Source organism: Bombus impatiens, unplaced genomic scaffold (genome assembly GCF_000188095.3).
Source record: "Bombus impatiens unplaced genomic scaffold, BIMP_2.2 scf_0442, whole genome shotgun sequence".
Taxonomy (NCBI): Eukaryota; Metazoa; Arthropoda; class Insecta; order Hymenoptera; family Apidae; genus Bombus; species Bombus impatiens.
The window spans coordinates 1534542-1557084 of record NT_176861.1 but is presented as its reverse complement, the minus strand read 5'-3'; the positions used below and the strand labels follow the sequence as shown (position 1 = coordinate 1557084).

Sequence of the window (22543 nt, the reverse complement as noted above, 5' to 3'; positions counted from 1 at the left end):
TACCGTTTTAAACCTAATACAACGAGCCGGTATTATTAATTAAATATTTTTAATTTACTAAACGATAGCGAATGATTTTCGAGTAACGTACAGAACATTTTTCACTAATTGCAATCGTCGTTTGAACGTCAATCGTTACGTGCATGTAGCTAGGAATCAAGTTTAACTGTGACGAGGAAAGAAAAATCGTCGCAACGTGTGGGCAGAAACCGCCAAATCGTGAATATGCCCACGCGTGCCTTCCGGCCCACGCGTCTTCAAGCACAGTAGCTACTGTAGCCTGTTCCATCGAGAATTGGGAATAAACTTGGCCATGGATCTGTGAATTTCAGTCGATACAGCTCGAGATCGCGAAATTCGAAGATTCACAACGAGATAAATCCATCGGACTCGGTATAATTCACTGGGATCACCGTTTCTTTTTTATCTGTTTCGCAACTTTCGTAGATATCGATATGTTGGAATATGATTTTAATTTGATTATTCTTCATTCTTGTTAACGTTTCTAGCCGACTATTCGAGATTTGTAACGTTATTTTGCACTAAATTACGTTAGAATACGTGTATTTCGATCGATCTTGTTAATTTTACTTTATACGATTAAATCGTACAAAGTTGAGTACATGTTTTGCTGAAATTGATATCTATGCCGGTGTAATATTCATTATGCTAATTTATCACTCTTTAGTGGTACGATAAATTACGTAACAATTATATTTGTACACAGATTTTTTCGACCAATTTATGGCTGTATAATCCTTTGATAAAGGATCCCTGTACACAATCGCGTTCCAAATTCCATTGGATAAATTACAATGCCGAAAAAAGTCGTTCTGAAGAGAAAATAAACGATGAAAACAATTATACGTTCGTTAGTGAATACTTAAGTAAATCGTATAAGATTCTAATAATCTGATACGCTGTGTAAAGATATGAATATAAACACAAATAAGTATGTCACCAATTAACAGAATCTTAATAATTCCTATATTCCTTCCACATGTGTATAATTTCCAAAATTAGTTAACTTTTGAACAGTCCCGATGACGAAAATGATGTCGAAATAGCGAGGCAAGCCCGCGATAAAAGCTAAAATATCCAAAAATCGGTAGCCTGTTTTTCCATAACACATAGTTCGTTATACACACAGATACGACCATCGATCCGCTCCTAATTTCTTTTCACTCACACCTACACGCCTATTCGATCCATCAGAACGGTTCTCCATTGAAATTCAACAATCAGAAGGATTTCGTGGGTTTCACCCATAGAGATTAGATGTATTAGCGCACTAATACATCTTTACTTTTCAGGAGGTGTACGGCTGCTGACCGATGATACATCATCGGATAGAGACAGACCTGAATAGGGAGAAGGCAGAGCGAAGAGAGCAAGAGAGGGAGAAGAATGTAAAAAGAAACGAGAAGAGAACGTGGAGGACGACAGAGGACGAAGATGAGAGGAAAGGAAGGTTGAAAGAGGCGAAGAACGGAACGAGGGGAGACAGGTACCAATAACGAAGCCCGCTCCAAATTCGGTAGCCGAAAATTAAACCGAGAAGGGTTTCTCGGTTATGTCTAGACCTAGACCCTCCGGTCAAATCGTAGCAAATTATACCGTCGGCTCCATCCGCATATTTTATGAACCATAAATATTAATCCACCTCTCGGTATATGCCTCTCCATCTTCCCACTTCTGTTCCACGTCCACTCTTTCGACTCTCTTTCGTCCTTCCTCCGCCTTTACCCTTCCGCCCTTCGCCACGTTACTTCTACTACACGGTACACAGACATTCCTGGATGGCCCGCGGGTACAGTCGCCGCTAAAATTGAGAGTCCAGGACAAACACACGGGAATTTGCATACACGCGATAGGGACAGGCTACTATAGACACGTCTGTAGCGTACTGGTTATACGTACATACGTGCATGTATCAATTACGTGAATGACATTGAAGCTCTGCCAGATGCTATTCGCGTTGATTATTGAACCGCGATAAGTTTAAGTCTATCTGAGAATTTGATTGGTTATCCTCTTTTTATTTTTGTTTTTTCTTTACTTCTACACGTGCTAGGGAATTTTTGACGAAGCTGCGATCTCTATCGTGGTTGATTAACAACATGTCTAAATTACTTTTCTTGTACTGCCAAGAATTTTGAGTTGAGGTACAGTTTTTTGAAAAATAGTCATTCCGAAGATACGATGGTAAAACTAGATGTAGAGTAATAATTTTGAATAGAAAAAGCTGTTTAAGTCTGCCGTAGGATACTTCAATCTCTTGAAATTTTATAAAATCGTAGCACCAAGGTGGAGGAAGAAATAGTAACGGAATATTTAAGCAGATTCTTGCAATTCCTTCTCATATTCACCGTGTACATTCGCGATGGTGTTCGATAATGCGAACTGACGAAGAAGAAATCACACAGACGAAATATCGCGTTAACGTAACACAACGTAGGATTTTAATGGGTTAAACTCTGACTTCTGATTCTTCGAGAATTTTTTTTTCTTTTTTTTTATTATTCATTTATTTGAATTTTACAATTTGTCCAGTAGGACATCTTCGAGAATATGAGACGCCAAACATAGAAAACAACCGAGTAATAAACACAACATTCCACGTGAGGTAATTGAACGGTAGAAATGAATTCCCGTTGAAAATGAACGAGGATACCCTCGTAGACAACGCAACTGTAATTACGTGATAATGACAACCATCGATAGACGATGCGTTCGATACAACAGAGACAGCATGAAATTGATTACACAGTTACATTTAACGTGTTGTAACGGCTCCTCCGGAGCGTATTGTTGATATTGACTACTGCTGTTACTTGACGCTTGGCGTGTTGCCACTTTGTGCGAGCCATTGGGGAGAACGGTAATCGCCTACTTGCAGGTATTTCTACAGCATGTTCTATTCTACTTTATACATGTAACGCATGTTACAGTGGTGTGTACACACGCACCAATGGATCTTCCTCGTTGCTCATTAGCAATCAACGCTACATACTACTCGCCTTCTTCTACTTCAAAATTTGAAAGAAAACGCTGAGAATTATTTCGTGCTTCGAACAAATTTATTTATTATGCGAAACAACATTGCTGAATCTTTTTCACGGAAGACGAGAAATCTTTGAAAGAAAATATCGAAGATTATTCTGTATTTTGAGAAGATTTATTCGAGTAATTTTAAGAGGACAAACAGGATGTATCGAAGATGCAAAAATATGCATATGAGAAATCCAAAGTAGACATATGTAGTTCAGTAAAAATTAAGCAATATTAATTAAATAATATTCGGTTCAATTTGCATAAAAATTCGTATTTTAATAAATTTGAATAAAAACAAAGATTTCACATGCATATTCATATCGATAATTAGGCGTATTTTCGAACCATTAAAAATTCAGATTTTCTAGTTATAGTTCAAAATATAGAAATTAAGACACGAAGTAATTAGAACAATGTACATAATTACCTAATTACATGTATGAAATACATAGGTAATAAAGATTTTAGACTTAAAATATAGACCCTACAAAAAGAAGCTAATCCTTCTACAGGTGTAAAATAAAAGTATACACCTGCATACACGAACTCGAACATCAAATCCACGTCGTTTCACCAATTATATCAGACATCCGATCACGTGGAGACAGCTTACTCGTGAAAGTCCCAGTGGACGTCTTCGACAACTGTTGATGGAAATCGAAAGTGCGACACGCTGGCTCAGCTACGTACGTAGATGAGACATTCCATCGAAACCTGTACTTACATACGCGCAGTTCGAGAAGAGGATTTTTTACATCGACCAATGAATCGTATCTTACGTTCATTGTTAACGTAAGTTTCGTGATTCAATAAAAGAATTAATGCCGCGTATTCGCAAAACTTTATTGTCTCGCTGACGAAAAGAAAGAAAGCAAATGATTGAAGGAAAATAAACAAACCTTATTTTGTGGCTTATATTGTCAATTCCTATTAGCTAGATGTTTGTATCGGTGACATCGTTCAAATCAGGATTATGATACTTGAGCGTAAAATATTTTATGCTACGATACGATACCATATTATAAAATTCTTATCTAAAGTATCATCGTCTTATTTATTTTCTATGAAAAGTCAAAGGTGGTACTTTTTGTATCCGATGCCAAAAGTGCGAGAAATCTCGAACGTAAACAAATAATTATTTTCCAAATCCAGTATTTCAAATTCTTCGTCGTTTCGTTACAGCATCAAAGAGCTGATATTCGTCAAACGTTTCGCTAATTGCAAGCAGAGAAACAAAAAAATCGATGAGATAATTTCAAGTCGAAAGAGAATACGCGACGATGTACACTCTCGCCGGTCGTACTTTCTTTTTCTGACCAAAAATTCCCTTTCGGATATCGATCCTCGATTACAGAAACAAAGACATAGTCGCGGGTCACAGGTATAAAGTTGGAATGTAGAAAGTGCCGATAGGGGAGGAGCCCAGTTTTAATAGCCGAGGACCTCTCGCATGGCTACAGAAAATCCTCGCAGCTGATGTACCTTCCAGATAAGCACGTAGTCCGGTAGCCCGGTTTTACCGGGCCAGTATTTATTGGTTATTGGTGTGGACCGTCATTAGCGAAACGGGGGTCCCACCGCTCCGAGCAGATACGAAGATATCGCACGAGGCGGCACTCTCTGTTTCCTTCTCTCCCGTTTCCCTTCGTTTCTCTCTCATTCTCTCACTCGAAGAACCCTTGGATCCGTAATTTCCACTGGTCAACTCCCTGCTCGTGCTGCTTCGACGATCGAACGTGTTGCACGCTATTGACAAATTCCTGCGGTTCTAACCGAACGGGGCAACAGACTGTCCTCCGTGGAATTGTTGGAATTGTTTTGGGGAGAAAAGAACGACGAGGACTGCGATACGATGGAAGGATATTCGATTATTTGGAGATGACAAGCGTGTGATTACGAGCATGTTTATTGGGATAAAATCCGTGCTTTTGGAATTGGACTATCTGTTTCATTTTTAAGAGTATTTCAATATTAAGAGACTTTTCATACGAATAAAGTGGACTTTACGAATTCTGTGATCACACGCGATGTACGTGTTCGTGGGTTTTATCGCTTGTTGATTTATTTTAGGATTACGTTTAATCAGATTGTTTTAAAGAAGAAAGCGAGAAAATTATGGATAAATGATCGTTAGAGTGCACTTCGTTTCTTGATAATAGAAACAATTCTAACAGGCGAAATATTATTATTATAGTAAATAATATTATTAAATACTATTGAAAATAGTACTAAAATTATAAATAGTATTATTTATAAAAATGTATGAAGAAATCGGTCAGATCTTGCGGGAAGCATATTCATCGATATATCTCTTACGAGAAGACACGTTTGTTTAACAACGATCAATTAATTGCATGTCCAAACGACAATACCGAAAAGAAACGAAATTAAGAAGCAATAGAATTTCCTACAGTTCAACTACAACTAAATTAACGACATTTGCACGAAATGTAAAGAATGAATAGTAGTATTCGAAAGCAAAAGTCCAATCAAACCATAATTCTCCCCATAATGAAAGTAAAAAACGAATAAAGACACAGAATAACTAAATTACGACCCAGTTACGTGTATGATAATCTCGGCACTTTAATAACTTTCTGCGCAAAATCTAAGATCCATCGCTAATAACAGCGAGAGGGGGCCAAAGGGATGGAACGTCTCATCTACGATTTATCCTGTGATAGGTAAGAATTAAAAAATATATATACGTGTACTAAAGTTTAAAGCTTTCCAAGTCTAAATTATAGATCGTAAAACCTAAATCTAACCGAATGTAATTTATAGAAATTTTATTTATACGACAAACATTTCCGTCCGATAAACTTGATCGGAAACTTACGAAATTTATCGAACGTGGAGAAAGAGCAGAAGTACGATTCGTCCTACGATAAGAACAGAATTGTACTCGTAATAGTACGATGCGTACTTGCTACAAATATAGAAAATATCAGTAATAAACAGGCGGAGGCAACCAAAGTATAGTTCAGCATACGATAACCGGCTGTAGAAAATTAAAAAAAATCTCGGCAATAAACAAGCACCGAGAGGCAGTTCATCAACTGCACAGGGATACCAGGGTCTGCCGAGGTAGAAGTAAAGCAACGCACACCGGTATCCGTGGTGGTGACGACGAGTTGCCGGAGTCTATCGCGAAGCTACTCGTCTTGAAGAGGACTGCCGTTGTACGCTCGTTTAGCGCTATCCTCGGGGCAAAACCACGGCCGCCATCGTGCACCCGCGGATGGAAATGCTAATTTGGCCGAAGAGGGCCTTCTACGCACCCTTCTCCTTTCGCCGCGAGCGTGCTCGCTTCTTTTACTCTTAAATCGTCTTTTTCTCGATTCCTCGCGGTGCAGCGCGGTACGGCGAGGCGCACCATTCCAGCTCTCTCGACCCAGTCGCGTATACACGTTATGCGTGTATATCCACGCGGTTGGTGCGTTCGTTGTTGCGTAACATAAATTCAGAAATTATTGTGATATTCCAAGGTTTCGTCTCGTGGAATATAAAAATCAGAATCTCTTCTTTTTTTTTTTTTTTCTCATTTCTTCCTTTCGAAGGAATCAACATCGACGTAATCGATATAACGTGTACATTGCTTTTTATTCCTTTTGAACGGCAGGATCGTGTAAATCGTTGAAAATTATTTAAGCGCGTTGAATGAGAATTAACGATTATCGTTCCGCCCGAGGATTCATTGCTTCGTAAATTTCGAGGTATGTAACACGGAAATTAAATGTTCTTGTTTGTACTCGGTAATTTAGGATATATTCGCTTTTGCGAGTTTGTAACAGTCTGTAGCGAATGACAAACCCGATGGCGTTTTATTTGGATAATCGTTACGATTCCTCGTCTTTTTTCTTTTCCAGTAAAAATTGTTTCTTGTTGAAGTTTCTAGAAGCATACAACGATGTATAGGCTACCACTGGATTTGTAGTATATAACATATTATATTGTTATTCTCTCTTGTTTATTACTATCAATATATAAATTTCAGCAAACTGTACAAGTTACTAGTTGTTGTATCGTATCGTACTGTATCTCTTTATAAGTTTGATGCTTACGCCTACTATAATCTTCTTTACAGTTTATTCCATAAAGCTACGTATATCCTAATTTACTATATATCTACTAGAACCAAATTAATAATTAACAGTAATAACTACTACATTCTTATGGAATTAGTTTGTAGATCAAAATTGGCAAGACATGGCAGTAATATATTTTACTCTTTACTAGGTATACTATTACATACATTTACTGTTATTTAAATATCACGAATTGCATTAACATCCAAAGCCTTTCTATCAATTTAGAAGAAGTTTCATTCAAAAATTAAAGAATCTGAAGATGAAGATCTCATCAAGCGCCAAGATAATTCCTCAAAATTTCACAATAACAAACACCAGTTCTATTACTGTATATTAGTTTTCAAAAATCAAATTCATCGAGTCATAACATGCTAATATCACGCATGACTGGATGATTATAAAGAATACAATTATTGCAATTCGATCTAGTAATTGCAATTAACCCTGGTACAACGCACTGTCTTTTTCAAAGTGTCTCAACACTTTTGATGGTTGATGTAAGTATTTGAAAACTAATTAACATATCAACAAATCTACCTAGTTTTCAAAAAGTTAAGGACTATATCATATTTCACAGCAACTGATTCATTAACGCATTTGCTTGTGGTACAAGATGTCTAATCAAGTATCGATAAAGCAAATGAAAAAAATCTCTTAATTATGTTAATGCAATTTACAAGAGGCGTTATATAAAGCGTCGACCGCGTTTCCTGTTTCAGATTAAATTATGCAATGGTGTTGTTACATATGTTAAATAATAATTAAATTCATTGATTAAGTGACATTCAGAGACAAGCTTTTTTTTACGCATCGTGAAACTTGCCTGGTTTTTAAATGCTTGCACATAATTCTTGAACGTATCAGATTTAGTCGACTACACGTCCAATACACATCTGAATCATCTAAACCCATGAATTCCTTAAGTATGCATTATGCGACAGACCTTGGCCAGGCGACCATCAAGTTACCGTACAGTTCACATTTTCTGTTCTTGCACTTTGTTAGGATGAAATAGCGTGTTTAATTCATTCTAAAAAGCCGTCATTGAGAAATTGAAAATAATGCTATTGTAAGTTGAACACTTTAGAACACAATTTCTTCGCTTTAACGCGATTATTATTTTATTCAATATTACACGAAAAATAAACGAAATTTTGCAAAAATATCGCGATAATTACAAACAGCCTCGCAACGGTGCTATCGCGGGTCGATGGTATCAAAAACATAAATTCGCGTACAGTGAAATTTCAACACTCGATAGCCATTCCTTTCGTTTCGTTATTTAAAACTTGACAATGCGAAGAAATAGAATTCGAAGATGTAAATGGATCGAAAAAGATGCAAATAAAATGCTGCGCTAAGACAACTGAAGTTAGCTCGTAATGAACTGGAACAAGTATTTCGGACAACGTAGACGATATTCCACGATCTTGTTTACCAGGAATTATTTCGATATTCTTGATAACGTTGTATTGCGACAAGTCAGATACTTACGTATGTATGAGAGCTACGCCAGTTTTTCGGTGCGTATTTGCTTAATTTATTCTCGGGATCGACGAAAAGGTACTCGCCGTCTGAAACATTGAAAAATAATGATCAATCAGCTATCTTCGTTCGTACGTTTCTTTTAATCGTCGAAGAAAATCTCAAACATATTATCAAGGAAGAAAATATCAAATCCACGCGATTTTTTAAACACATTCGTTTCACAAAACATTCGCGTTATACCCGCGTGTAAGTATTTTAATTACCATCATCTATGAATCTCGATAACGCTCTACAAATTTCCGAATTAGCCGCCAAATCTTCAAACAAAATCCTTCTACAATTTCTCCAATTGATGCCAAAGTTTTTTTCACGCAAGAAATATCAGCGGCCAGCGGCATTCAGGCCGTCTGACAAATTAATTTTATCGGTAGCGACGCTGTTCCTTTATTATAATCGCGGAGCAAATACGCGGCTGACCGATGGACAACAGCTTCGGCCCGCGACATTCGGAGACTTCGGTCGGGCTAAATGGGCCCGTACAAGGGGCGCACATACGCGTTCACGGTGCCCTGATATGGTCGTTGCGTGGAGCCCGAAGACCCATTCTCCTCGCTCGACTTTTTGCACGGCTGATGGTCCGAAATGCCGATACCCCTAAACGAGCGAAACAATGAAAGAGCTTGTCGGCGAGGAGATGTTCGTGAATGAGAGGGCCCCCAAACCTGTCCTGCCCACATGGGGCCAGACACTCGACTCTCAGACCCTCATGGCGCGACAACGCGACGCGCTTTCCGAACTGGAACTCGATCTGGAGCTCGGAACTCGGGACTGAGCCCCCTTTGCGCGCCACGATCATGCGCTATGCACTATGTCGCATTGTGCGTGGTTACGCTACTGGTCAGAAGTATCTGGACATTCGACTATTTTTTATACAATTCAGTTGCGATCGAACGCGACTAAAACAAGGAAGGAGAGCCGCGTGGAAATTTGTTTCACCTACTAAATATCATGATGAGTGTTTTCATATTTTATACAGGGTTTTTTACAGGACGATCTTTGTCGGTGTATTCTATGGGTAAAATCAGGCAAAAGTGTCGCACAAACGTGGATTATTTACAACTTTGTTAAGGAGTTGCAATGAAAATACGAATACATTACGGCAAAGTTATTTCTTCAGTTAGTTTTCAAAATACAGATCGGGCAACAAGATTTTCTTAAACTTGTATTACGATCAATGAAATATGATTAGTTGTTTATCGATTCTATAAGAAAATAATAGGCATTGCCTTTAGCTATTAGTTTCTGGTTAGTTTATACGTGTTTACTAACGTTAAACATTTATATACCGTTGCTACAGATCGATTAGGATGTTCGATACACTTATGATATCGCATAATTGAAAGCGAGGTACGTCGATTTTTTTCAAGCCAATTTGATATCAAAAAGGACGAGACATACAATAGGAACTTTCAAGATGTACATTAAGTTAGAAATAAGCAACAGTTCTCCCCTTTACAAGAATATACATTTTTGTAGATATACTGCAAAGAAAGTATAGTAGGACTCTCTGGCAGAATTGGACCAATGTTATTAATGAAATTGCTCAAGTTACAAGTTATCAACGTTGAGAACAATACTTTTGCATAACACCAACAAGTTTGGTAATGCAATTCTACAAATGAATCGCACAGATTACACGTCAGTCGATTATCCTATGTAACATAAAATTGTAAAATTAGTTAATTTGATTATCCTACAGCCCTGAACGAGGAATTAGATCTCCGATGCATTAATATTTACCCAAACGTATGTGAAATATTTCGAGTAGAGTTGTCACTTATTGTAATATTCGGTATAAATCTCTGTTAAAGTTCCACTTCTGTAGTTGCGTTTACAAAAAGATGAATCTGTGTAAATATCCGCGATCTATTGATAATATTTTCATTGGGAAATTGGAATTCTTTTGCCAGTACTAGTTGAAAAAAATAAGATTCGCTTTAAAGCATCGAATATTTTTCATGAATCCTTACATCTTCTGATATGTAGTTACTAGTTTGATGAGCGTAGTTGGACAGAATCGTTCTTAGAGCCAGGAAACTTCAGGTTTTCGATTTCATGAAAATTACTGTTCCTATAGAATTTAAAAGATGAGATTAATTATACAAAAATTCAACTCGATCTATCGTAACTGACTATTTATCATTTAAATGTACCCTCGATTCAGCTTGTTCGAGGAATAAATTGAAATATGTCTCTGTATCTGGTAAACTTCTTACCTTGGGTATACGTACATATGTTAAGTACGTACCATACACGTGTATATGAATGGTGCACGTGGAACGAAGCGTGCTAACCTCTTGCAAGATACCGGCATATACGTACACATGTGCTTTTACTTTTTCTTTAACTCAGAAAGGTAGAAAAATACAACAATCGTACGACATTACGCGCGTTATCTTACTCGGGCATTTCGAAATATCCTTCAACATCATCCGCTTCGCTCGTAATACTCGTATTTCACACCATCGAAAAACGAAAGATAATTATCACTTTTAACTTTAACAATTAGCGTTAATGTTTTAGCCTCGTACGAGCAACGCGCCAATATCAAATTACACGCACGATTTAACCTGAAAACCTAACCTAAATTCGCGAAACAAGATACACCGAATGACGCTTCTGCGCATGACAATTACCAAACAGTGTAATCTCTTACCGACGATCGGGCAATTTCCAGCATGTTTTTGCCGTTTCACAGAAGCGTCACGAAACAGTTTTCACGGAACGCATAAACCTCGCCGCGACCTATAAAGGATGCCAGGAGATGTCAGTGACCGAAACTGTTCATCCCGACTACCATTATCGGCGTAGCCGCAATAAAATATGTTATCGTGACGCTCCTTCATCGGTAAAACCATAAACCGTATATACGAGGATCGTATATATCCGAAGCAACGTTTCGTATATATAGTGTGGAATCATTATAGGTTACGTTTCAAACATCTGCTCCTCAATAAAACTCCACGTCGTGAAGCCGGTCCGGGTAGTGTCGTTCGTGTTCGAACAGCCGCGCCTCGATTCTTCTCTCGACTCTTTCTCCTTCGCCCTCTCCCCACCCTCTTTTCCTGCTTCCCCTACTCTGTCTCCCACTCCATCTCCATCTTTCTCTCCTCCTTTCTCTTTCTAACCACTTCACCACCGTCAACACATTACGTATCTCGTTCTCTTTCCCTCTCTCATTCCTATGCTCTTTCCCTCTTTCTTTCCATCTCTTGCTCCGTTTTACAGTGAAGCAAGTAGAACTCGGAGATTCTCGGACACCCTGTATTTAGCATATTTCGATTTGCCCGAGATACACTGACGTGAGCCGTCCACCTCGTCGACGTCCGGTGCCACGTGTGGCATGCTGGCCATGCTGCCTTTCAGACACGAAGGAGCGGATCGAGCCACATTCCGCGGTGGAGCCGGCCAAGGATGAAAGAAGGAATCGGGGGGATGTAATGCACTCTCCGCGGTGAAGAGGCTCAACCCGAACCCTCTCGCCGACGTCTCTCCTTTCTACTTTCCTTCCTGCTGCCTTCCCTCTAGCATCAAAAGAAGAAGAAGAAGAAGGAGAAAAAGAAGAAGAAGCGGAAGAAGAAGGAGAAGAAGAAGAAGAAGAGGAAGCAAGAGAAAAAAAGGAAACGAAGGAGGGGAAGAGGAGGAGGAGGAGGAAAGAGCGAGCAACAAGAAGAAGAATAGACGGGTAAGACGTGGGGGAGAAAAGAAAAAGAAGCAGAAAAAGAAGAGGCGAAGGAAGAAGAATAAGGCGAAGGACGAAGAAGAAGGGAAGAAAGATGAAGGAAAGAAGAGGAAGGTTAGGGCAGACGGGAGAAGAAGGTTGGGGGTGGCGACCTAAGAAGGTCAGAACATCGTATTTCTTGCGGCCGGCAAGAGAGTCAGCAGCGTCATTAAAAAGAAAAGTTGGAGCAGGCATTGTAAAGCGACCTGAAACCCACGAAAAATGTACCTCGAATTACCGTTCTTCGAGGCCTTTCGACGATACCGCGAACATTCCCTTCTACTACGACGCTGCCAATTTTTGGACAAAAGACCTTCTTACTCTTCTCATCGACCTTCTTTCTCCGTTTTGATGCTAAAATATGTGAAATTATCGCCAACTTCCATCACGATCTATACCCGATCGACGCACATACTCGTTTTAGCATTGCTTTTACTACGACGCTACCGATCTTCGAATACAAGCCATTTATTTCCTTCTTCTCCATCTCTTTCCTCCGTTTCGATATATATCAATAATACGATGATATTTGGAATTAAAACGTCGATCTAATTTTTACTTCAGGTGTCTTCTCATAAAAGGATCTTTCTCGTAGACGTTTGTATCCCAAAGATCTGTCCTCGAGAGTACAAGTCCTTTGGATCCTCGAATTATTCAGAACTAAGCAACGTGTGTTTCGTTAAGACAATGTTGGTCCTTAATGAATTAAAGTAGGATCGTATAACATTCGAAACGTGATAGTTAAAATTTTACTCCTGCTAATGGGTATAACAAACAATAAATATCATTCTCATTTACGTCCTAACGTTTTTCATCTGCACTTTAACCCTTTGTATCGAAACTATTTTATTCGCACAAACAACCGTATGCTTAGACTTTAAAAAACACACTAAATCTGTTCTAAATCTGTTGAACAGATTGAGGTAATGCGATGTAGTGCTTTTCAATCCTACCGTCACAGCTTTTATTTATAATCGTGTTATGTTATCGCTGTTATATTATATCCTTTTATTTTTATTTCCGTTGTTATTATCACTATGTTTTCATAGATATACCGTAAGTCACCTCTAGCGTCATGATATAATGCCATCTTTACCAAATATTAATAGTCACCGATTGTAAGTAACACAGGACAAATTTGAAAAAAATGTCCGAATACTTTCGTAAGCTCGTGTATGAACTTTGCAAAAGATAATAAAAAATAATGTTTTCCCGATTCCTCGTTTCTCCGTTTGCGCGTTATCTTTCTTTCGGACATAGAGCAGTTGGCAAAAATGAACGGACGAAAGTGGATAGCCCCGTTGCCTGTTTCACCTGTAGCGCTCTGGTTCCGCTTCTTCCTTCCTCTCCTTCCAACGGCTACTAGCATTCCCCGTTTTTGATCGCCGGAATTGGCACCGGAATCGTCGAAGATAGATGGATGTATCCGAACGTGGCTGAGGAACCGAGAAAGTCGTAAGTCAGCTCCGGAGTTCTTTGGTTGCGCGATCTCTCCCTCCGTAGCCGAGGGCACCTGTGTTACCCGAGGTATAACCCGACCATTACCGGGGAATGTTGCCCGAGGGCTAACCCTGGCCCTCGTGTAACCAACCATCGGGGCCCATGGGGTCCACCTTATCCCACTAGAGATTCCCTCCAGTCACGGACGAAGCAAGATCTTACGTCCTTCTATCTTTCTTCGTCTCGCTTCCCTTTTCATCCTCCTTTTTGTCTGTCTTCGAACCCATTCCTCTCTCTTTCATTCTCTCTCTCTCTCTCTCTCCCTTTTCTCTTCTCTATTTTTCTCTACCTTTCTCCTTTCCACTGGATCTTGTTCTCTTTCCATTTTTCTCTTTTCTTTTTGTCGACCGCCACGCCCAGAACGAGCATAGGCAACGTTCTTACTTTTTTACGACCCCCGAGACGAAGATGCAAGGAAAAAGAACAAGGGAGGGAAAAACGTTGTCCCGAGTTCGCGTAGAGTCCAAAGAGAATCCACCACTCGCGATCAGCCCGGTGGAAATGTGCTACAGACTAATCGCCGAGAAATGGGACTGCATTCTTTCGTGAATGCAAGATGGACAAGTATGTATCCAATGCGTGTTACCAAGGTAAGTTGCCTATTGGGATTGAGGGTGGAAACAGCAACCAGGTACATTCTATCGGTTCGTTGAAGATGAAGCAGTGTGTGAGATTTTCTAGAGCAGTCTACAGTAACGTATCTATATCGTTATTTTGGTAATTCATGTAACAAGGAGAACGTCTGGTGGCTCTTTTCATCATGCTGAGAGGTATTGAAGTTGAAAATTGAACTAGAGAATTAAATACAACGGTATAGATACGGTATAGATAATCGTAAACTACTAATGTTAGTAAACTGATAAATTACAAGTCGTCGATTATGGATTTCTCTCTCGCGATGTTATAAAGTTCCATCGTAATTTGCAACAAGTACAATTTTTTCGTTCAGTTACGAAGCTTATTATCGTTGTGCGGGAAAATGTGTCGATACTAGTAACTTGTAATCTATGATTTATAAATCTTTATTAATAACATCAGTTCGATTGCGCCAATGGTTCCAGGTTATACATTAGTCGCGAAAAAAACTAACGTTACATCAGCTGTTGTTAACGCGTTAATTTATCAATGATACAATTTTCACTGCCACTCGTATTAAACATAAAAGTTTATACAAGCTCGATAGATAGACATTATTCGTACGATGACGTAACAGAGATCAACAACAAATGTACAAACGCAAATAACGGACGTAACGCGTGAAAAACAATGTACTAATTTTGAGCAGTGCGTGATCCGACTATCGCGTAGCGCGTATTTAACCTAATGGTCGTAAATCTACATTCTCTATTCATTCGTCAGTTCTAATTTTCCACGACGAAGAGAGACTACGAAGATCATCCTAGATGAGAAAATAACTGGCATGGATCAGATTCCATGGAAAAGGACTGGCATTTTACTGGACAGACTGGCAGAAGCGTATATGCTACAACGTGGAAGAGATAGCGAGTGCGAAGGTAGAGAGGAGACCAGGTCCCTCTCTCAGCAATCAGGGGTGATTACGGGTGTAATTACGGTTACGGCGCATTGCTGCGCCACGGGAAGAGAGGGAGAACATTGTTTCTTTCTGGGAAACCGACGGGTTTATGGGGATCGTTCCCTCGCGGTTTTTTCTCGTCGTGAAGCGGGCGCTCACGCGCGAATCCTTGCCGCGACAGAAAAAACGCTCTTTTCCATCGATCACTTTCATTTCTTTTCACTTCGTCCTTTCGTGGCTGAGAAGTACTCGCGAAAAAGCTGTCCTTTGCAACGCGCGACTCGCGTGAACAGTGTTCTCTTCGTTGTAATCAGCGACCAGCAAAGCGACGTATTTCTTTTTCAATTTAAATATTAGGAAAGCACAATATAACTCGGTTTATTGAAACGAATGTTTAGCGGAATTACGTTTAATTAGGTTCAAGTTCGATCGGATGATATGCTGCTACAACTGAAGCCATTTATGCGAACGTACATTCCTACGGAAAAAGGAGAATTTCTCGCATTTACCTGAATCAATCGCAAGCGAAAGAAAATAGGATATTTGTAAGAAAATTCTTCAAGTTGTTTCTGTCGTTGCTTACAACCCGATGTACTACCACGTATTCTTCTTTTTCTTCTTTTCTCGTTGATACGTTACTCGCACTTGAACAAACGAATACTTATTTATTCTTATTAAACGCTGTATTATCGTGATTCTTGCTGATTTTACGATCTTGCACCGTCACACTCACCGAGCAAACGTAACAAAGTAATTAAGACACGCGTATGATAAATCTTTCGTAGCAGAACCGTATATTTAAGAAATACACGCCTTGCAGCGCAGAAGGATCACTTCGAGGAACTATTAACCAGAGATTCTTGAACGTTGTACGAAATCATAGCGAGTCTCGCCTACTTCGTTCCATTTTGAAAGAATGGAATGCGTTTGCTATGACGTGTAATCATCATTCAGATCAAGATACTATTGTGCGTCTTTCGTCATGCATAATCGCATTGAAATTCTTCTGTTTTTTTTTTCTTTTTCTTTTTTATATATATATATATATCACCTTTCAGCCTTCAAGACCAAAGTGTGTGAAGAATTTTAAAGGAATGCACAGATGCGTAATCTATATGGTATCGTTTGATGGATCGCTTTCCTTACGCCTTACACGATAAAGATTTATATTGTACATGGTTCTTTAGATGAATACTATTTTCAGATCTGATAGACGTGCTCTTTCTATCTTTCTTCTTCTTTTTTTCTCATCCTTTGTGATAATTACAACTGGAGACGAGTCTCCGTAGACAGTCACACGAGTGGTATTCGGCGTTGATCGTAGCATTCCATCGTTAAACGGCGCGTCATCTTTCAAAAGGAATACGCTACATGGGATTTCAGTGGCTCATATCGTGTTGGAAACTAAGCGACTGCGGATTTTCTCGATAACGCTTAATGACAATATTCGCAATCACTTAGTTGCCAACCAGATAGAATACTCGATACGAATGGCGTAAAAAATTTATCAGTACTGACAACTGGCAAGATTAATAATCAGACTATGAACATTTATGCGTTTATGGAGTATTTAAGACAGAAATAGAGTTGCTGTCTAAAATATTCGTAAGATCCGACAGTCTCCGATAGTAAGATAATAATAATCTCTCGATCAGATTTATCGAGAAAAACGTCAGAACTTGAAACGCCATGACTGACTTTGCTCGATAGGATCGGAAAAGTAAGACTCGGTAAAGCGAGATGAGAAAGATTACGCTTTTATGTTTAGACATGGCATTCCAACAATCTAGAAATATTTTAATCACACCCCATATTGGAAGAACGTTGTGGTTCGACGTTCGATGCCCCTTGTATTATGAATATATTAAAAATCCATCTTTTACGAGTCAACGTCTACGTTCTTGTGTTACAAATCTGTATATTAAAGTTCGTATAGATGCAGTGTTACGCGAATCAGTGCGAGAAAAACGACGCTTCTCGACAAGAAGGATTGCATTTCGCGTTAAAGTTGCGTAGTATCGTTACTCTTTCACTACACCTCGCATTTAGGAAATTCTTTGGTATGAAACTGACCTACGAAACGATATAAATTCTCAAAGTGAGATTCTTCGATGAGAAAACTCGCGTTTCAACGTCCAGACGTTGCATTTACATATTCTCGTTGCTTTTTCATCGCATCTCGTACTTGCACTAATCTCGCGATCTTCGATCGAACATTTGCTGTTGCTCGCGTTACAGGCTTCACGATGCAGCGGTGGAACGCGAACAAAATCAAGAAAATAAAGTTTCCCGATGAAAAAATACCCGCGCTTCGACGTCCAAGCGATGCGTTCGCTTTTCCACCGCGGAATACAGAACAGGACTGTACTTTTTGTACTTTGTTTTGGGTCATATCGAATTTATCACATTTTTCTTGCGTGTCTCGTAGATCTTGACCCATCGAGATTGAAGACCCAGATACGATAAATTTAAAAGTCAAGCGTGCATAAAGTTTACGCGTTCTATCGTTCAAACAGAATCGCGCGGTACAGAAACAGATGAAAAGTAAAAAAATTCGGTGTGCCGTAGAACGACGTTCGACAAGAGCTGTGGATATGCAGCGAAATTGTATACAGAGTTTTCAGAAGGTTATTACACGTTCGTAGCAACGAGTAACGAAGCGGACCTCGCGTTGCATTACGGAAGATAGATGGAGTTCCGTTGAACGCGGACCGAGGGGGATAAAATGTTGCTTCCACTAGCACCATCACTACCAGAGGAGAGCGAAGCACGGTGTACCAAGAGCAGCGCCACCAGCACCGGCCACCACTCCTCCACCGGAGGCCACTATCTGGAGCTCATCGCATATTTCATCCCGATCAAATTATTCCGACGAACAAAACACGCCATGTATACGTCCGAGTGAGAACGGGCACTGTGTGTGCCTTTCGGCAGCCAAAGTACAAGTTGAAGCGAGATGGAAGACGAGGAAGGTTGCAAGAGGAAGGTAAGAGAGAAGGAAGAAATAGAGACGAGGACGGTGGATCGCCTGGAAGAAAACAGGAAGGAAAGAAGAAAAAGAAAAGGAAGAAATGAAATAAAGCATGGCGAAAAAACGAAGTTAAAGAAGACGAGAAAGTGAAAAGGGGAAAAGGACGCGATTGATTGGTAGCTGGGATGGATTCGTCGATCGAAAGAAGATAAAATGAAAGAGGACAGCAGGCAGAAGTTTAGCTAAGGACGTCGACTGGCTAACCGATATACATATGTATCGTGGAGAACCCTAAAACTGCCTCCGTAATACGGACGAGCCTTCCTGGATTGGTTCGGTGCACCTCCCTCGTCCCTTTACCTTGTTGTATTGCCGCCTCCCCCACCCTGCCCTCACCACTGTTCCGTTCGACATGCACGGGGTTTCATTAGCGATCGCGTAATATAAATCAAACGACGACGCGTTTTAATTTATAAAACGCCATTACACCTTATGAATGACCCATTCATGTGAGAGGCTTCGCTTCGTGGACACGTGTCCCCGTTGTTACGACCACGAATGCCAGAAAGGGAGACCCGAAGGGCGATGCGGATGAGAGAAAGATGGAGGTAAGAGGCGAGAGAGGAAGCGAGAGAGGAAGGGTAGGGCCCACGAGGAAGAAACGTAAAAAGAAGGGAAACTCGACGAAGATGGAAGGATGGCCAAAAAAGAAAGACGAGAGGGGACGGAGAACACCGACGAGCATTCCTCGCCGATGGAATTTTCTCCTTTTTTTCTTTTTTTTTTTTTTTTTGTGAATTCATCGTAACGATCCCATTTCGATTTTACTGCTATTTTCGATGCTACGAAACGTCGCAACGAAACGGAAAAGAGAGCGTAGAAAGAAAGTAGAAAGGAACAGTCTGAAAAGGAGAACCAGAAGATAATATAAGGACTAAACGGAGCAAAAGGAAAAAAAGAGAAGAACGTGCCAAGACGATATAAAAAATGCTGCGAAAGAATTCCAAAAAGGAGCAGAGAAACAAAGAAAACGAAAAGAAAAAAAAAGGAAGAAGGATAAAGGAAAAGGAAGAGTAAAAGGGACCGCTAACGTTCGGCAAATGGTGCACAGGAGGTGCTGCTTACGAGAGGAGATCGGCGAAGGAGAAAGATCGGCATGTGTAATGGAGGGGAAGGAAGGACGTTGAAGCCCTGTTGTGATGTGACGCAGCCTTAGCTTCATCGAGGTATATATCCAACGGACCTGCTGAGACCCATTCTCTGCTCTGCAGAGGCCTACTCCCCACCCCTCTGCCCTTCCGTCCTCAATCTTCCACTCTCTTTTACTCTCTTCTGCTATGTTTTACTCTCTTCCACTTGCTTCCACTCGCTTCAACTCGCTACCTTCGTCCTCCAAATCCCTTGTACCCGCGCCAGCGAACTGAGGAGTGCGCGCGCGCCAGCGTCGACGATTCCTGTCCTCGGAGTCCTCCTTCCACATTCCTGGGTCCCAAGTCGCCGTGCGGCAGAGACGCTTGGGCGGGAGGTGGAATACGAGAGGCCCTATACAAATCACCGGGCTACCGTCTTACCCGGGCTCATTCTTTCTCTTCCCTTCTCACTCTTTCTCCCTTCCGTCTCCCTTCTTCTCTGTCACTCTTCTTCCACGTTTTCAGTCTCATCCTTTATTCCTTTTTCTTTTTCTTTTATCCCTCTTCGCGTTTCTTCTTCATTTTTTATTCCTCTTTTTCTTCCTTCCTTCCTTTATTTCTTTTTCTTTCTATTTCTCTTTGCCCCTTTTTCTTTCTTTTACGATAGAAAAGCTGGAACGCGTATAACTTATTATCTCTTTCATTTATCACGTTTTCCCTGTTCTTCTTTAGCATTTGATATATAGGTTTATCTCGTCCTCTGTGCGTTTCTTTCGTCCTCGTTCGTCGCTCTTCGTTCTCTGTGTGTGCGCACATAATACGTAAAGGGAGGTGAATCTTTCTCTTTCGTTCTGTATTACTCTTTTTCGTTCCAGCATCCGTTAGCCTCGTCTTTGTTCGATTCATGGATGGATTAGCGGCCTCTTCTTCCTCTTAGGGACCATCCTGCACTTTCATGTCCCCTTTCCAATACTTCTTTTTCTCCTGCTGATCTTTCATATAAATTATTCGCGACGTCGCGGTCTCCACGGCCAATTCTTCGCAGTAGTTTTCTGCGTGCGAAGGACTATTTGAACTAGATATCGCGTGATCGTGAAATGGAAGAAACATCGTTTGCAAGACCTTGACCATGATCGTCGTGCGCAAGAGTTGCGATCAAAAGTCCTCAAGATACACGAAAGTGTCCGTTTCAAGTATTTTGCATCATATTGTTCAATTATTCCTTAATACAATAAAAAAGAAAGAGAGAAAAGAGAGAAGATCGTGAGGTAGAAGAAACATCGTCGGTTACCCAGAGATAATACCGAAAGATCGTGAATCTCATTTTTGGTTAGAAATTTTTGGTTAGAATCTCTCTTATGTTGCCGAACATAATCAACTAGAGATTACTTGACCACGCAGACGAATTATTTTGTAATGAAAGAGAGAGAAAAATAGAAAGGCTGTAAAATATAGGAAACGATGTTGCTAAGACCTTGGCGATACGAAAGAACCTTGGGTCTCCGCTTGGTCAGGTTCATCGAGCAAAAGGGGGTTGTAATCAAGGAACTTTTCGGTGACTGGTCGTGCTCCGCTCGCCCGGAGCGATCTTTCTCGATATCTATTTTTAGTAAGAAGCGTCCCAAGACCAGACGGTGGTGATTACAAAATTGCAGCAGCGATTGGTCCGTGTCATTTTACCGCCACAGGTATGGGGGTCGGGACAGGGGGACAAGAAGAAGAAGAAGGAAAGAAGAAGAAGAAGAAATAGCAGAAGCGGAAAAGAAAATCGAAGGCGAACTAGCAGAAAAAGATGCGTAAGTCAAGGATAAAAAGAAGAACAAGAAAGGAAGCACAAGAAGAAGTAGGTAACAGCGGTAGCAGCAGAAGAAGAAGATGCGGAAGATGGAAGAAGAGGTAGAAGCGTAGTAGCAAAGTTGACGTCGCTAAGGCAGGAAACAAAATCATTTTTCAAGAAAATATTCCAACTTCCATAAATGTAAGAGGCAAACTCGTATAAGGAAATGTATCTCATACAGAGCAAAGCTGTAGAAACATCGTTGAAGATAGAACTGCAAGAGCATCAACATATTGGCAGGATGTGAATCGAAGGAAACGTGGGTATAAATTAGAAGAAAAGGAAGAAGAAATAAGTTCATACAGAGACCTATATAGAAATTTTTCGTTAAAGGGAAAACGTAATTGGAAACAGCAGGATCAATAAAAATTTGATACACTTCCGATCAGAACGATATTATCAAAAACGTATTTTCGTGCACAATTCTACCAATCTTTGGAGATTGTAAAATTTTCAATGTCATCGCGTTGGTTTTATTGGCAAAACTTTCTTAATTTATCGATTATTTCTAAGAAGCTCGTGTACGTCTTTAGAACTATCAGTCTGGATTCTCTATGTTTTATTGAAATACTTTCTTGAAATACCAAATCACTTTAAAATCAAGCAATCGATACGGGTTAACTAATTTTCCCCTATGATCTTCGATTGGACAAGCATAAATATATCGACAGCAAGCGAATCGAGGAAAACTTGGAGGACAAACAGAAGAAGAGGAAGAAAACTACATACAGATATAGATACAAGGAACCTGTTAAAAGGAAAATACAATAGGAAATGCATGGATGTATCGATAGAAAGTGAATCGAAGGAAACAGGAGCACGAAGAAGAAGAAGAAGAAGATTTAAAGGAAAGAAAAATAGAAGAGGAAGAAGAAGAAGGAACAAGAGTGCACATCGGATGACCAGGCAGCAGTTTGCGCACGTACGCGCGCGTAGGGGCGTAGAGTAAGGAGACGAGAAGCGTACGGAGGCTGAACAGAAGAAAAGATCGAGCAGAGAACGAAAGGGAGAGAGAAAGTAAAGAGGTCCTCGGTACGGGGTCCGGCCAACGTTCACGCAAACCGACGCACGCATGCAGGGGTGTGAGCCACCTTTTTCTACTTGTTTTGGTTTTTCAGATGCATTTTTTTCCTGTCGTGGCATGGCTCGCGCGCCTC

At 40.2% G+C, this 22543-nt stretch overlaps 1 protein-coding gene across 1 annotated transcript in view; it reads right to left on the bottom strand.

Moving 5' to 3' along the window:
- The window catches only part of LOC100741674 (protein expanded-like), a 126558-nt gene that overhangs the window by 14798 nt on the left and 89217 nt on the right, over positions 1–22543 (bottom strand). The window contains exon 5 of the mRNA XM_024368401.2: positions 8640–8719. Coding sequence (XP_024224169.1) covers positions 8640–8719 — 80 coding nt within the window. The remainder of the gene's footprint in view (positions 1–8639; positions 8720–22543) is intronic.